This window comes from Neomonachus schauinslandi, chromosome 8 (assembly GCF_002201575.2).
Source record: "Neomonachus schauinslandi chromosome 8, ASM220157v2, whole genome shotgun sequence".
In the NCBI taxonomy this organism is placed as follows: domain Eukaryota; kingdom Metazoa; phylum Chordata; class Mammalia; order Carnivora; family Phocidae; genus Neomonachus; species Neomonachus schauinslandi.
The window spans coordinates 138,547,973-138,563,226 of NC_058410.1; the positions used below are offsets into that span (position 1 = coordinate 138,547,973).

The following is a 15,254-nucleotide window of genomic DNA, read 5'->3' on the forward strand; positions in this document are numbered from 1 at the left end:
TGCATTACATTGTTTTCATGACAGTCCAATGTGGTGGATTCAAAATAAATTTGATGAAAAGGAAAGGTAAGGGTATGTACCTAAAGAATACCAAAAAGACCCAATTTAAAGTGATACATGCACCCCTAAGTTAATAGCGGCATTATCCCCAACAGCCAAACTATGGAAGCAGCCCAAGTGTCCACTGATATGTGAATGGATAAAGAGGATGTGGTATAGGGCATCTGGGCAGCTCAGTCAGTTTAGCGTCCAACTCTTGACTTCGACTCAGGTCATGATCTCCAGGTTGAGAGATTGAGCCTGTGTCAGGCTCTGTGCTCAGTGCAGAGTCTACTTCTTTCCCTCTCCCTCTGCCCCTCTCCCTGCTCGTGTTCTCTCTCTCTCTCAAATAAATAAATCCATCTTTTAAAAAAAGATGCAATATATATATATATATTCATGTATACATATATATAAGGCATATTATTCAGCCATAAAAAAAGAGTGAAATTTTGCCTTTTGCAACAGCATGGATGGATCTAGAGAACATAATGCTGAGTGAAATAAGTTGGTCATAGAAAGACAAATATCCTCTGATTGCATTCATATGTGGAATTTAACAAAACACATGAGCAAAGGGGAAATAAAAAGAGAGAGAAATCAAGAAATAGACTCTTAATCATAGAGAACAAACTGGTGGTGTCCAGAGGGGAGAGGGGTGGGGGAATGGGTGAAGTAGGTGATGGGGATTGTTGAATCACTATATTGTACACCTAAAACTAATATAACACTGTATGTTAACGAAAATTAAAATACAGAATTAAAAAAAAAAAAGGAAAGGTAAATCAGAAGATGGCAATGAGGCAGCATTGTTCTTCAATCTCTCCTTACCCCAGTATGAAAACAGAAAGGATTTCTAGATAGGAAAACCAGAACCCCACGAGCAATGTTTATGACAAAATTTGGTGACAGAGTAACTCCATGAGTCCCAAAATACAAATGAGAGGGAACAGACCACCAACTACCATAAAAGCTGCGGGGTATCAGAACCTGTGTCTGGGAAAGAAAGAAAGAACAGGGTAGTGCTGTTGGACCTATGATCAGGAGAACCCCCAAAGAGCCAGCAGAGCCTCACAGGGCTGTGAGCAGAGTGGCATGGGAATGGCAGCTGAAACTGTGGGGGGTTCTGCCCCCTGGGAGCAGGTGAGAGCAAGGACAGTGGTAGGATGGTCTGGAGGGACAGGAACAGTCTAGCCTCTGCCTCCAAAACCCTCAGGGTTCCCTTTTAAGATGAGGAGACACCAAGCAGGAAGTGCTAGGATAGAATCAAAACTGACCAAGCAAGGGGTGCCTCGGTGGCTCAGTCGGTTAAGCGTCCAACTCTTTTGATTTCAGCTCAGGTCATGATCTCAGGGTCATGACAGGGAGCCCCAAGTCGGGCTCTGCACTGGGCATGGAGCCTGCTTAAAATTCTCTCTCTCCCTCTCCCACACCCCTTCCCACCCCGCTCACATGCTCTCTCTCTCTAAAAAAACAAAAACAAGAACAAACAAAACAAAAACTGACCAGGACAGGGACAAGGCAGAAGAAGGAAAGGAAAGGTCTACACTAGACTGGAGTAGGGGTGGAGGGGACACAACACGGAAATCTCAGAAAGTAAGCCTCCATCCTCATGACAACAATGAAGGATGGAGCTCTGTGAAGACAGACAGGCTTACAGGAACCCTTCTCGCTCAAGTCCAAGAAAACAAATTTCACATACAGAAAAGTATTGAGGACAAATATGGTGGGAAAAAGAAAATAAGGAGCATGAATGATTGCTAAGATCACAGAACAAGGGACAAAATGGTATTGCATGCCTCGGGTTTGCCAAACGAATCAAACCCAAGTCTGGTCCATACCGTGGATCCAGCTGCAAAATCCGCAGGAAATGCAGGAGACAGAGCAGCAGGGTTAACTACACCATGAGTGTGCCTGCCAAATTCAGGCCATGAGGTTAAATGGCCCAAATTCTTTGAATGAGCTCCTGGAGCTGTTATAACAAATGACCACAAACGAGGAGGCTTAAAACAACAGAAATTCTTTCTCTCCTAGTTCTGGAGGCCAGAACTCTGAAATCAAGATGGCGGCAGGGTTGTTACCTTCTGGAGGCTCCTGAGGGAGAATCTGCTCCATGTCCCTCTCCCAGCTTCCGGTGACTACGGGCAATCCTTGGTGTGCCTTGGTTTGGGGACACATCACTTAATTCTCTGCCTCTGCTCCCATTATCTCCTCTACGTTTCTCTTCTCCTCTTCTCTTATAAAATAACTGACATTGGATTTAGGGCTCATCCTAATCCAAGGTCATCTCGAGATCCTTACCTTAATTATTCTGCAAAGACCATTTTTCTAAACAAGGTCAAAATCAAAGGTCCCAGTGGACATACCTTGTGGGAGGGGCCACCATTCAACCCACTCCCTGCTTCGAGATAAATTGTAAGGAAAATAAAAGGATGAGTGAGGAACCATAGATTAAAAGAGACTTAAAAGGCATATCAATATTTTCTTTAAATGGGCAAGATGAAACTATTGTTTCTAAAGATGCATATTTGGGTGATGAAACTTTAAAAAAAATACAGGGAAGTGAAGACTAAAAATATCAGGCTGATGGTTAACTTTTGGTAGGAGGCCGGGGACTGTGATCAGGATGGATCATGACGAAAGGTACTTCAGGTCGATGTTAGGTAGTTGCCTAAGAAGCCAGTTTATAGGGCAGAGATTGCTAGGTCATGGATGGACGCCTGTGGATGTTTCTCCAAGTGTGTTCTGTGGACTGCCTGCATCACAATTACCCTGTTTATAATAAGGCACATTCCTGAACTCCAATCAGAGATGCAGATTCAGTAGAAGTGTTTGAGAGCCATGCACTGTGCCAGAAGTTCATCCTAGATTTATTTAAAAACACAAGGGGCAGCTGGGTGGCTCAGTCCATTAAGCATCTGACTCTTGGTTTCACCTCAGGTCGTGACCTCCCAGTTGTGGGGTTGAGCCCAGAGTTGGGCTCTGCACTCAGTGCAGAATTTGCTTCTGATTCTTTCTCCCTCTTCCTCTGCCCCTCCCACTCACACACTCTCTGTCTCTCAAATGAATAAATAAAATCTTAAATAAATAAATAATAAAAACACAAGAGCTCTATCCAAACAGTACCTTCCTGGACAAAGAGCTGAAGACAAGAAACTCTACTCGGGTATCTAAACCACAATCTATAATAACTATAATGGTCAATTTTCTAGGATAAGCACCTAGAAATTTCATTATTAGTGTGTAATGTGGTAATAGCTTAAGGACATGCTCTTCCTAACCAGGAAGATAAAACAGAGAATGTTATTTCGATGTGGGCAACTAACTGAATTGCACTACAAAAGCCTTAAATTCTTAAACTAGCCTTCTCCGGACCCTCACATTTTAAAGCTATATACTCTAAATCCAATGTGCCAACCGGATTTGGCTGAACCGGAATTAGAGGCACAATTTAAACTTTTCGCTGTTCCAAAGACTTTCTGGGCTTATGAGCAGTTTCTTTAGTGTCCTGAGCCTACGATTTCTCTATCTGAAGATTTAATATTGAATTGCCACAAAACTGCTTAAGAGTACTGTTTCTTAGGAATTATTATATTGGTCTGATGGATGTTGGCAAAATTTTATTTTGAAATTGAAAATGAAGACTTTTAGAGAAGATTACAATATCCAGCTTTATATATATACATATATATACATATATATATAGTGTGTGTGTGTGTGTGTACATGAGTAAATAGGAATTCCGAGCTTGTTATGTTACCTGGCAGGATGAGAAGGGGCAGGAGGATGAAAAACACCCATCGAGGCATTTAGGCACAGGAGGGGCAACTCCAGCTGGAGCTAGAATAGGAAATAATGCGAAGAAGTCCAAAGTCATACAGCTGACTCTGGCTCTCAGTCTTTAGTGCTTGAAGAAATTAACCTGCAGGGACTTGTTAAATAAGATGCTTGGGCCCCACCTCAAAGGATTCCGGCTTGTTAGGACTGGGGAGAGCTCAGGAATCTGCATTTTTACGAACTCCTTAGGTAAGTCTGCAACAAGTCATGCTTTGAAAAGTCTTCAACAGGGGCTGTAGCCCGGGCTGACAATCAGTGTCATTGGCATCCAGCAAGGAATGGTCTCTTGGCAACAGCACAAAACAAGGTGAGTAGCAGCGAAGAGGTTTGAGATTCAGGTAGGCAGGCCAGCAGACTGAATTAGTCCCCCAGGGCTGCCACAATAAATTACCGCAAACTGGGTAGCTCAAAACAACAGAAATTTATTCTATCACAGGTCTAGAGGCCAGAAGTCCTAAATCTAAGTGTTGGCAGGGCTCTGCTCCCTCCAGAGGCTTTATGGAAGATTCTACTCCGTGCCTCTTCTGGCTTCTGGTGGCTGTTGGCATTTCTTGACTTTCAGCTGCTCACTCCAACCCCTGCCTGCATCTTCAACGAAGCCTCTCCTCTGTGTCTTTCCTCGGGTGTCTCTTATAAGGATATTTTTCATTGGATTTAGGGCTCACCTAGATAATTCAGAAGGATCTTGTCTTGAGATCCTCGACTTAATTACATCTGCAAAGATCCTTTTTCCACAAAATTTCACACTATAGGTTCTAGGGATAAGGATAAGGACATGTTTTTTTGAGGGGCCACCACTCAAACTAACTATACAGGCCCATTTTGTAACAACTAGCTGCCTGGGCCACTGTCACAGCAAGAGAAAGGGGGTGGTGATTGGCAAGAGCAATCTGGCTCTAGGGCTAGATCAGTCTAACCTTCAAGGGAAGGACAGGAAGGCTCGGAGTCAGGAACCAGCCAGGAGCCACTAACAGATTAGATGGGAGTGGGATGAGCAGGAGCGAGGACTTTATTACCCTGCACTTCTGAGTCAGTTTTCTAGAATCCCTACTAACCAGGACATCACTGTGTTCCTACTCTGGGACAAAGCTAAGCTGCCATAGCAAGTGGACATCCACGGGCAGTTGGGAAGATTTGAGGCTGGGAGTCAGATTGGACTACACAGAGCTACAAAGCACAATCACACGAATAAATAGAATCATAAATAGCTACCACTTATTGAGCACCTGCTATGCTATATGCCCGGCACTTTACATTTATTATTGCCCCTTTTCATCACGACCTTGTAATATGGGCATTGCAATATGACTTCCCACTGAACGTATGAGAAAGCAGGCTTTTAAAGATTAAAGTTATATAACTAACAAGTGGCTCCAAAACCCATTATCTTTCTACTAGAACATGCTGCCTCTCCACAAATCAATAGCCTACCTCAAATTTTAGCATCTTATTTTCTGTCACAAGACATAAAATGTCAAAACATTTGTTTTCTACCAAATACCCTACATTGAAAATATAACTTGGCTAAAGTAGAGTAAGTATGTGACTGTCATATTCATCTTAATGTAAATCACTCGCGGGGAGATCTAGCCGGGATTTTGTACACAGTTCCAAATCCTGGGCTTGTCTCTAATCTTAAAAATGGAGGTCTCTCACGACTCGGGCACAACCCTCACTGTCACCACCAAAACCATGCTGCCCGTGATGTTCTAAGGGTGGTAATATCCAAGGCGTTAACGGTAGGAGGGTTCTCAGTAGTGACCCACGGTGGAAAGTAGCATCGATGGAACAAGATCAAGGAAACTGCTTATACAGTATGCCTCTAGTCCAACAAGAATTGATGCCCTCCGAATACCACCTAATCTGCCCTAAAGAGAGTGTCAGTTTTATGATAGAGTGTTTGGGGACTAGGTCATGCGTCCCCAACCAGCTTGCATATAAGACCAAAACATTCCTGAGCCTGGTGCCAGGTTTAACAGTACTTTTAGCTCGTCCTGTTTCACACTAGGTTAACAGGACTGAAGTATTAGGGAGTCCGAGCCTCAACTGACAGATCTGGCCAGGCCTTTCATAACACTGAGTTAGGATTTTTTTGGAAATCATTATTAATAACAATAATAACAAAGTTTTGCAGCAGGGCATGAAGAATCGCAATCTTCATCACCCTATGAACACCCGCTTAGCGGCTATTTTGTACAATTCTCGGTGACTGGAATTGTAAATGACGACTGACACGTACACCTTTCCCCACATTCCTTTTCCTGTTCAGTCTCACAGAAGCAATCAATTTTTTTAAGACCCATGAACAGAGTTGCATCAATACAGAAGTCGATTTGACAATAATTTAATAGACTTCTGGTGACAATTTCTGGTTTACTGAAAAAAAAAAAAAAAGTCGTTTAAAATGTTTTGGAATGAGTCTGGATCGTCGCGTTTGCTTTCAGCCGGAGAACTTGGTAGGAAACCGAGACTGTAAAGCGCTGGTGCCTGGGCGTGCAGCGTTTGCTGGGAGCAAGACGTCATCGTGGGAAGCGTGTACTTCTTCGGATTACTGTTTGGCGGATTAGAAACCCGCAGATCAGTCCTAAGTTAGCCCTGATTAACTGCCCTGGGTGCTTCTGGCCAGTGGGGGGGGGGGGGTGTCCGCTGCCAATACTCGTGGTGAGCTTTCACCCCAAACGTTCCAGAGTTCATTTTTACTTAAACCCCATCCAGGCTAATAATGAAGCTACCAGGAATGATCTGGAATGCTAACTAAAGTGGTGCCCGCAATCACGTCAGTCGAACCTTCTGCCCCCACGATCCCGTCTGCCCACATGCTTCTGTCTATCAGCCTGGGCCTCGGGATCAGCTCTCGCCGCGGCATTGGTTGGATTTCAGGAAAAGAGAAACCCACGATTTAAAGGGCTCAGTTCCCACCTGCCAGGCATCGTCCGCATGGTCCAGCTTGCCTTTGGAGCACATGTGGGAGAATCTCCAGCTCGTGTACATCTATTACACTGACTGGCCAAAGGAAAGTGAATTCCCGCAAGTGTCCCCTTGGTCACCTTGACAATTTCTAAAAGCGAAACTTGCGCTCCAGACTAGATCGACACTGAGTCCGCGGGGCGCTGAGCGCCTGCCCAGGTCAGCAGCCCCCGCCCGGCGTGCGGGCGGGGACCAGGCGGAGCTTGGACAAGGCGTGGTTTTCCGTGGGAGAGAAGGAAAGGCTTTGCCCCACCTCCTAAGAACCCTGCTCTCCCTCAGCCAATCAAGGAGACCTATGCAAATAGAGGCCCTGTCGCCCCGGTAACCATGATGCACGGTAGCCAATGGAAACCAGCAAGTCGCGGCCCTGCGCCACGATTGGGACTTAAGTAAGGAGGCAGAGGCCCAATGGGCTGTGGGAACGGTCCTCGGCGGGTTGAAGGGCGGGGATATGCAAATATGGTTTGAAAAGCCGGCGGGAAATCTGAGTTTCGCGGGAGGACCTTGGCGCGTAAACCGTATCCCTTCATTCATTGTCAGCAGCAGCTTCCTGGAGCCATTTTTCAGCTGCCGGCCGCAGCACCCGGGCTGCCGCCGCCGCCTCGCAATCCGTTGCATCGGCCGCCCCCGACGCCTCCATCCCCCCTCGGGGCCCGATATCCGTGCGGCCGGGACCCTCCTCTCTCCAGAGCCCCGATTATTTTTGGCCCCCGGGGCCCGTGCGGTGCGGAAAAATAATAAGAAAAGAGAGAGAAGGGGCTCGGAAGCGCCGGGCGGGGAGGAGAGAAGGAGGAGAGACTTGGAAACTCCGACTGCAAATAATAAAGAAATTGAAAACAATACATTAAAATACCATAGCAATAAAAAGAGCAGGAGCGAGAGATGAGAAAGGGGATCCAGCCCGCCCTGGAGCAGTACCTGGTGACCGCCGGGGGTGGGGAGGGGGCGGCTGTTGCCGCCGCCGCTGCAGCCTCCATGGACAAAAGGGCACTGCTAGCCAGCCCCGGCTTCCCCGCCGCCGCCGCCGCCGCCGCTGCTGCAGCCCCGGGCGCGTACATCCAGATCCTCACCACGAACACTTCCACCACCTCCTGTTCCTCCTCCCTTCAAAGCGGCGCCGTCGCCGCCGGCCCCCTCCTCCCCAGTGCCCCCGGCGCGGAGCAGACCGCCGGCAGCCTCCTCTACACCACGCCGCACGGACCCTCCAGCAGAGCCGGGCTGCTGCAGCAGCCACCAGCGCTGGGACGCGGCGGCAGCGGCGGCGGCGGCGGCCCTCCGGTAATGCCCTCCCGTTCCCACCGTCCCCAGCCCGGGCGGGAGGTGGGCTCGCACCGCGCGGGGTGGTGGGCGCGCTGCGGGCCGCCCCGGGACAGCGCGGGGCCGAGCGTCGTGGGCCTCGGCGGCTGCCCCTCCAGCTGGGCTCTATTGTTAGACTTGTGCACTCCCCCTCACCCCCCTGCGCCCGGAGGGTCGGGGGGCTCCGCCAGGCGCGCGGGGCAGGGGGGCTTGCCTTGGCGCGGACCACTTCAAACACTCCGAAACTTTTCGCGGCCCCCCCCTTCTTTTCCTGCACTTTTCCCTACCCCCAGCCTCCCCTCCCCTTCAACTCGAAGCTTCCTCTTTCTCGGGCGTAGGAAGGGGTCACGCCCCGGATGGAGAAGGGGGTGGGGGAGGGAGTAGTGAACTGGGGAGTGGGGGACTCTGGGGGCTGGAAACCGGGGGGGCTGTTGAGGTGATCGCCCCTCGCCGGCCTCGGAGGCCCGTCGGCTGCCGGGGGTCCCTAAGGCGTGCTCGGGGCGCAGGGGCTCTGCCATGCCACGCTTGACACATTTTGGGATCTGTAACTCCCGGCAACAAAGGGGCCGGGGGAGGCGGAGAGAGGTGGCGGGGAAGGTGGGGCTGGAAGCCGGGTGCGAGCTGGGGCGTGGGCTGTCTGGGGGCGAGGGACTCGCGGGCAGGCGCCCGGGCCTGGGCGCATCCCGGCGGCGGCAGCCGCGGCGCCCGCGTGGCCCGAGCGCCCGGGCCTTTCTCGCCCGGCCCCGGGCCTGCCCTTGACCCGCCTCTCCCCTTGCCCCTTCCTTCCCCGCCCTGTCCCCCTCCCCGCCCCCCGGCGACGGAGGGCGGGGGCAGCCGTGTTCCCGTCCCGCCGCCTGGGTCTGTCCCTCTCCCCGGGACCCGCCGGTGACGTTTCGCACACGTGCGCGGAGGACGCGCCTGTGACTGGGGAGGAGGCGGCGGCGGGAGGGGGCGCTGGAGGGGGAGAGGGGGGCACCCACTTCCTCCTGCTCGCCGGCTCCCTGGCCTGGGACGGTCCCGGCGCCCTCGCACCCGCCCCCGGCACGGCCACCCTCCCTCTGCTCTCCCTAACCCCCCCCCCTCCACGGGCGCCCGCCCTCGCCCGGCGCCGCCGGTCTGTTCGGCCCTCCGGGCCCCCTCTCCAGCCGGCCCCCCCCCACCTCCCCCGGAGCCAGGCTGGTTTCGGAAATGCCCTTACAGCAGCAGGTTAGTGACCGGGACGGCTCGGGGGCTGCTGCCGCCGCGGGGGCACCGGATTCTGTTGGGGGCTGAAGCCGTGGGGGTAGGCGGTTGAGCGGGGTTTTGGAGTGGGAACGGGGGGTTGGGTGCTTGAGGGAAATGAGTAAGCAAGAAAAATCTAACTAAGTAAATGCCCCGGCCTCGGGTTCTAGGAACCTGGGGCCGGGAGTGTCCGCCCCAGGGAGTGGGTATGGTGTTTACGTGTATTTTTTTTCTAGGGGGCCGATGGATGGGCGATCGGAAAGCGGAGGGGGGGCTTCTCGCCAATGGCCGAGTTGAAGCTCTGTTTTCTCTCTTCCTTCCCTTGTGCTGGAGGGGGAGGGGGGCGGGTCAGAGGGTAGGGTGTCTGTAGGATTCCCAGGCCACCCGCCACCCCCTCCCTTTGTCCCTGTAATTTATAAAGCGCCTTTGAGAGATGATTTAGGTCAGTATGCGGCTTCTCTTTTTGTCGATACTAGAAAGAAGTGTGGCCCGGAGGTCTCTCCCCTTTCTCCTTTTCTCTCCTTCATTCCCTTCCTCCATGCCTCCTGTTTTCACCCTCGTGGTGAGGGTTGGCCCCCACGAGGTTAGAAACGAACCCGAGTCAGCTATGGTTGTTGATAATACCAGTCGTTGACCTCACCTTGTCTCAGTTCCAAATGGGTGTATTTTTTGGAGAAGCAAGATTTTGCAGGGCTCTTTAAGAAAGTCGGCACCTACGCAGCACTTTGGGAAATGAGATGGGTTTTGGAATAATGAAAAATTTTTTATTCCCTTACTCTTTCCAATTTCTCTCATGGTTGGATCTTAACTGCTTTCCAGCCCCGGAGATACGTGCTGAGGATGTGTGATATAGTCTCATATAGTCTCAAAGAAGCTCATCGTTTTTAGTGACAAGGGTCTGCCAGCAGGGGGGAGATAGAGTACAGTACCTACTTACACATACTGTATCCAGGATGCTGGATCTCAGGCACAAGAATATTCCATGCTTTTAGCATTAAGTACTGTTAACTTCATCTGACCTGAACATGTTTAGAATATTTTTTAAGCATATTGGCACCTTACGTAGTTCTCTTACTATATCAGAAACCTAATCTGAAACAACCAGCTATTGACATAATTCTTGGATTGGATTCAGATTTATGGGAGAGTAGTTTTGATAATGGGAAATTATGAGACCACCAGATTGCTGGGGTTTTTGGGGGTTTTTTTGGAATCTTAGACTGCTTGTCGAGCCTCCAAAACTGCCTAGCCAAACTTACATGTAATTCATTGTGTTTATAAAAATTACCCTGTCTTCCAAGTTATGTCAAAACTTTATCTTTCTTTCCATGAAATTATTCCAAAATCATGAGCATTGAAGATAAAGTTTGATTTTCTTATCAAAATTATATTAAACTTTTATTTAAGTCTTGAAATTTTGTTCATCTTCTTCCCCTAAGGCAGAAGATGGCTTGGGGATAGCTGAGTGATTGGCTGAGCAGAGTAACCATTTAAACACTTTGTGTCCAAGAAGAGGTTGAGAACTCTGTTCTGGTGGCCAGATTTGCAGACCCACCTGGTTCCAATTCTCAGGAACATCTAACAACTTTTTACAGGAACAGATCCTCAACCTTTTTTTAATGGGAGAAAATATATGAGTACTATCTTAGTAGCTATATTGCTGCTATTATTTACAAGTTTTATGATCTTAGGCAAATATTTCTCAAAAGCTTTCCTCTTCTGTAAAATGGGAACAATAGCAAGGTTAAGGTTAAGGTTCTCTTTCTTTTTAAGGGTTCAATATGATAATGCACGTAAAACTCTTCACACAGTGCCAGGCAAATAGTAGATATCCAACAAAATTAACATTCAGAAATGTTATTTCTTTTATAACTTAGAGAGATAGTGTTAAGACTTTGTGCACACTGCTTTGTTTACATATGAGAGTAAAAGGGTTAAAAGTTTTCTAAGGTGATATGTAATTAATGATACCGAATTAATTTGGGTTTTTTAATCCACAGAACATGGCTCTTCCAGCAATGGGTGAAACAGGGACATGTCAGTAGGACAGGACTATATAGAGATTGGTGTCGAACTGCCTGTACATGATCTTGTGCCCTCAGTGGTGATAAATTTAGATCAACTCATCCTCACTTTTTCGCCTGGGCTCTACCTCTCCCGTGACTCCATGGACCTGCTCCCTTTGGGGTGCCTTCTGTGCTTCCTGGCTCTCAATTGTCAGTAAGGCAGAGGCATGCTCTAGGTAAATTCATTTTCAGCTGGTGGACTATTGGAAATGGAAGAGCTGTAGAGGCCCAGAAGTGCTATTTTCTGAAGCAGAAAGGGCTTCATCATTTTCTGCCTCTTCTAAAAAAGGTGAAATGTATTTCATTCTCCTTCTAGAAAATTTGGGATCTATTAACGCAAGAGACAGTGGCCTTTCACATCTGATTTAATTTAATCCAGTCACAGCAGCCTCCTGATTATACTTTGGGAAAGAACCCACCGTGCTCGAAATTTCGGTGTGAGAATGGAGGAGCCCTAGATGCTATGGCTGTGTCTGTTGTTTCCTGTGCGAGTATAAAAGAAAAACGTCGGGTTCCTGTGGTTCTATACTCAATAATCTTGCTTCTGCTGAGATATATGGTTGATGCCAAGTTTAAACTAGGAGAGAATTTTTAGTCACTACATACCCCAAAATGGAAGTTTTAATATAATGCAGTGCCCAGACTCGGGCGGTACAAATAGCTTCTCTGTAGTCAGTACCCAGGGCGCCACTCTAATCATCCCCTCAAACAAAGCACCCTTAAATGTGGCACTGTGAGCGGAGGAACCCAAGCTCGCGCACAGGAAAGGTTTTTTTTTTTTTTTTTTCCCTATAAGTCATCACCTTGTGTAATGCTTGGAAGAGTAGATTCTGAGATTAATGTTGTGCGGTGTAAAGCTAACTTGAAAACAGAAAATAATACTCAGAGCTTAGGCCTGAATAAACAGCAGCACCTGGAGATTTAAAGGCTGGCGGGGGGAGGGGAGGCGGGGAGTTGCTTTTATTCTCATTTCTCAGAGATCTCATGCAGTAGTTTTCTTTTAACTCTTCTGTCTTGGGGCGCCTGGGGGGTTCAGTTGGTTAAGCGTCCCACTCTTGATCTCAGCTCAGGTCTTGATCTCAGGGTCATGAGTTCAAGCCCCGTATTGGGCTCCACGCTGGGCCGGGCTAGGAGCCTACGTGAAAAACAAAACCAAACCTCTTCTGTCTTGATTGCCTCCCCAAAGATATACCACCCACACCTTCAACCCCCTTTCCACAGGACTGGGACCCATTTGGCAAAGCTTCAGATATCCATCCTTAGTTTTCTGATTTCACAGGATTTCCCTGTCTTCCATTTGTCCAGTTTACAGCCACTCTGCCAGGCTCACCGGCTCCCATTCCTTTGTAACCACCTCCTTTCTTACTAACGTTGTGAAACCCAGGATGAGGGAGAGCCAACAATTGGCCTGTGCTCAGGATATGGAGTCCTGCCTCGGTGCCCATGAAACCCACTCCAAAGAGTGCAAGGCACAGAAGTAGATTTCAGTTCTTACCACATTCTGTGTTTCAATTTGGTTTTTAGAGAGGGGAACTTTCCTGAATTCTTCGAGGTACTAATAAGCATGTGGTTTAATGCATATTTTCATGCTTGTTAGCAGCTTAAAAATAGTGTTTTAGGGACTGTATTTACAATTGCTAAGAAGCATTTTTTTCCTACTAATCATTTTTCATGGGACTAAGAAGGGAAGATAAACTGGGAAAGCAGTAAATATAGGAAACCACTAATGGTATCTCCTTCCTCCTACTCTGATCCACTCTTTGGCTTCACAGAGTGACTTGGAAAATGTATCTTACGCAAAGAAAAGTTATACAACAGAAGGCTTAGAAAAGCAACAACTGAGGTGAGGACAGGAAACCCAGGAAGGGGGTTCCTATAGAGGGGTAACGCACGTAACATTTGCTCCAGTCAGAAGGAAATTGGTTTATTTTCTGTTGTCATTTTTGCTTCAAACACTCCCCCCACCCCCATAAAGCAGGGTGTCTTTAGAACTCAAAGAATGTACAAGTTACAAGAATGCATTCTTAGTCTTCCCCGGACCTTAACTGGGGAGTCAGTCTTGTGGCCATGGTCGAGTATCACTTTGAGCAAGAAGAGATAAAGCCCACTGGGTGCCAGATGGTATCACAAAGCCCATGCACTTTGCTTTGCTGGAGAGAACCTGAGCAAACCAGACCATTACTTAGATTTGTCAACTAAAGCGGTTTATGTCCACTGGAGGCTGATAGGGAGAATGAACAGCTGGTGGAATAGGGAAGAGATGAAGAGAAGTACAGGTAACCCTTGAACAGCATGCACACACAATCAAAAATCTGAATATAGCTTTTGACTCCCCCAAAAACTTAACTACCAATAGCCTACTCTTGAACTTTTCCTGATAACACAGTTATCACAGATTTTGCCTGTGTATTACATACAGTGTTGTAATAAAGTAAGCCTGAGGAAAGAAAGTGTTATTAAGAAGGTCACAAGGAAGAGAAAGTACACTTCTAGTACTACAAAAAATAAATAAAACCCCATAGAAGTGGACCCGTGTACTTCAAACCTGTGTTGTTCAAGGGTCAACTATAAGTGACTTTGGCCCAACTGGTGGGGCTATCTGTAGGGTCCAGGCAATATTCTTATAACTCAACAGTCCCTAAGAAGAATGCTTTCGGTTAGCACGGGCAACAATCGATGATTCCTGTGGTCTTCGTTCGACTCCTAACGTTGACAGCCGTGAAGCAACAGTTATCCTCTGACCCGATCCCTTCGTTTTGCAGGTGAAGAAATTCAGCCCCAGTGGAGTTCAGTTACTCGCCCAAGGTCACAGGCTAGCTCATGGCAAAGCCAGGACTGAAATTAGAGACCTGAATTCTTAGAGGAAGCCTCAATCACCAAGAAAAAGTTAACTATGTCTCAGGTGCCCTGTATGGGAAAAATCGGATATATAGAGTCCGTTTTAGATGGCCTTCAGGAGGTGTGACTTTTTTTTTTTTTTTTTGACATGTGCGCGTATGGAAGTATCCTTTGAACAGTTGGTCTTGGAGTAACAACTCATTGTCAAATATTCAGAATAAGCGAGTGACTTTAGATGTTCAATGAAAGGGAATTTTTCAAAATGGGAAGAATGACTGACTTATATAAAAACGTGGCAGTGTTTTTAAAGCTTTGTTACTTACAAGCTTGTTCTCTGTGTATATGACATTTCAGGTGCTTTTTTTTTTTTTTTTTAAAGATTTTATTTATTTATTTGAGAGAGAGAGAATGAGAGACAGAGAGCATGAGAGGGAGGAGGGTCAGGGAGAAGCAGACTCCCCGCTGAGCAGGGAGCCCGATGCGGGACTTGATCCCGGGACTCCAGGATCATGACCTGAGCCGAAGGCAGTCGCTTAACCAACTGAGCCACCCAGGCGCCCTTCAGGTGCTTTTATTAAAAGAGGAAACATATAGAGAAGAGAACCTAAGTGGACTTTTGAAACTTTCTTCAGGGCAGGGGCACCAAATAGCTCCTGTGCTGGAAGTTTTGTCCGGGGCCATCCACGTCTGGAGTTACTGGACAGGTTTTCAGAGGTCCTTGCCCGGTCACACGGGCCAGTCTTCCCGCAGGAAAGACTTCTGATCTAACCAAGTGGCTGGTCAGTTAACACTTTCAGAGGAAGTCACCAGCCCCTAAAACCCAGAACGCATTTCATTAAAATGTCAACTTTTACTGGTGGAACTGAGGAAGCTTAAAAATAGAATCACTTCAAGCCCTGGAGCCTAAAAGTGAAACCTAATCTGAGGTGGCTGTAGTTCATCCAGTCGTTAGGGGCTCGAATCTATGGCTTGTGTGTCGCCCGCAGACCC

General features: G+C 47.9%; 1 protein-coding gene and 1 long non-coding RNA gene across 3 annotated transcripts in view; one reads left to right on the forward strand and one right to left on the reverse strand.

The window, feature by feature from the left end:
* Positions 1 to 6,204: 6,204 nt before the first annotated feature.
* On the reverse strand, positions 6,205 to 6,960 carry LOC110586842. Its single transcript, XR_002480734.1, has 2 exons — positions 6,796 to 6,960; positions 6,205 to 6,427 (listed from the first exon to the last, which is right to left on the reverse strand). It is a non-coding gene; the product is annotated as an uncharacterized LOC110586842 (long non-coding RNA).
* Positions 6,961 to 7,725: 765 nt separating this feature from the next.
* Positions 7,726 to 15,254, forward strand: part of E2F3 (E2F transcription factor 3) — a 76,203-nt gene continuing 68,674 nt past the window's right edge. The window contains exon 1 of one of the 2 annotated variants that reach the window (XM_021696914.2): positions 7,726 to 8,121. In XM_021696914.2, coding sequence (XP_021552589.1) covers positions 7,726 to 8,121 — 396 coding nt within the window. Of the gene's footprint in view, positions 8,122 to 9,326; positions 9,346 to 15,254 lie in introns of those variants that run through there. The other variant, XM_021696915.1, reaches the window with a different exon arrangement.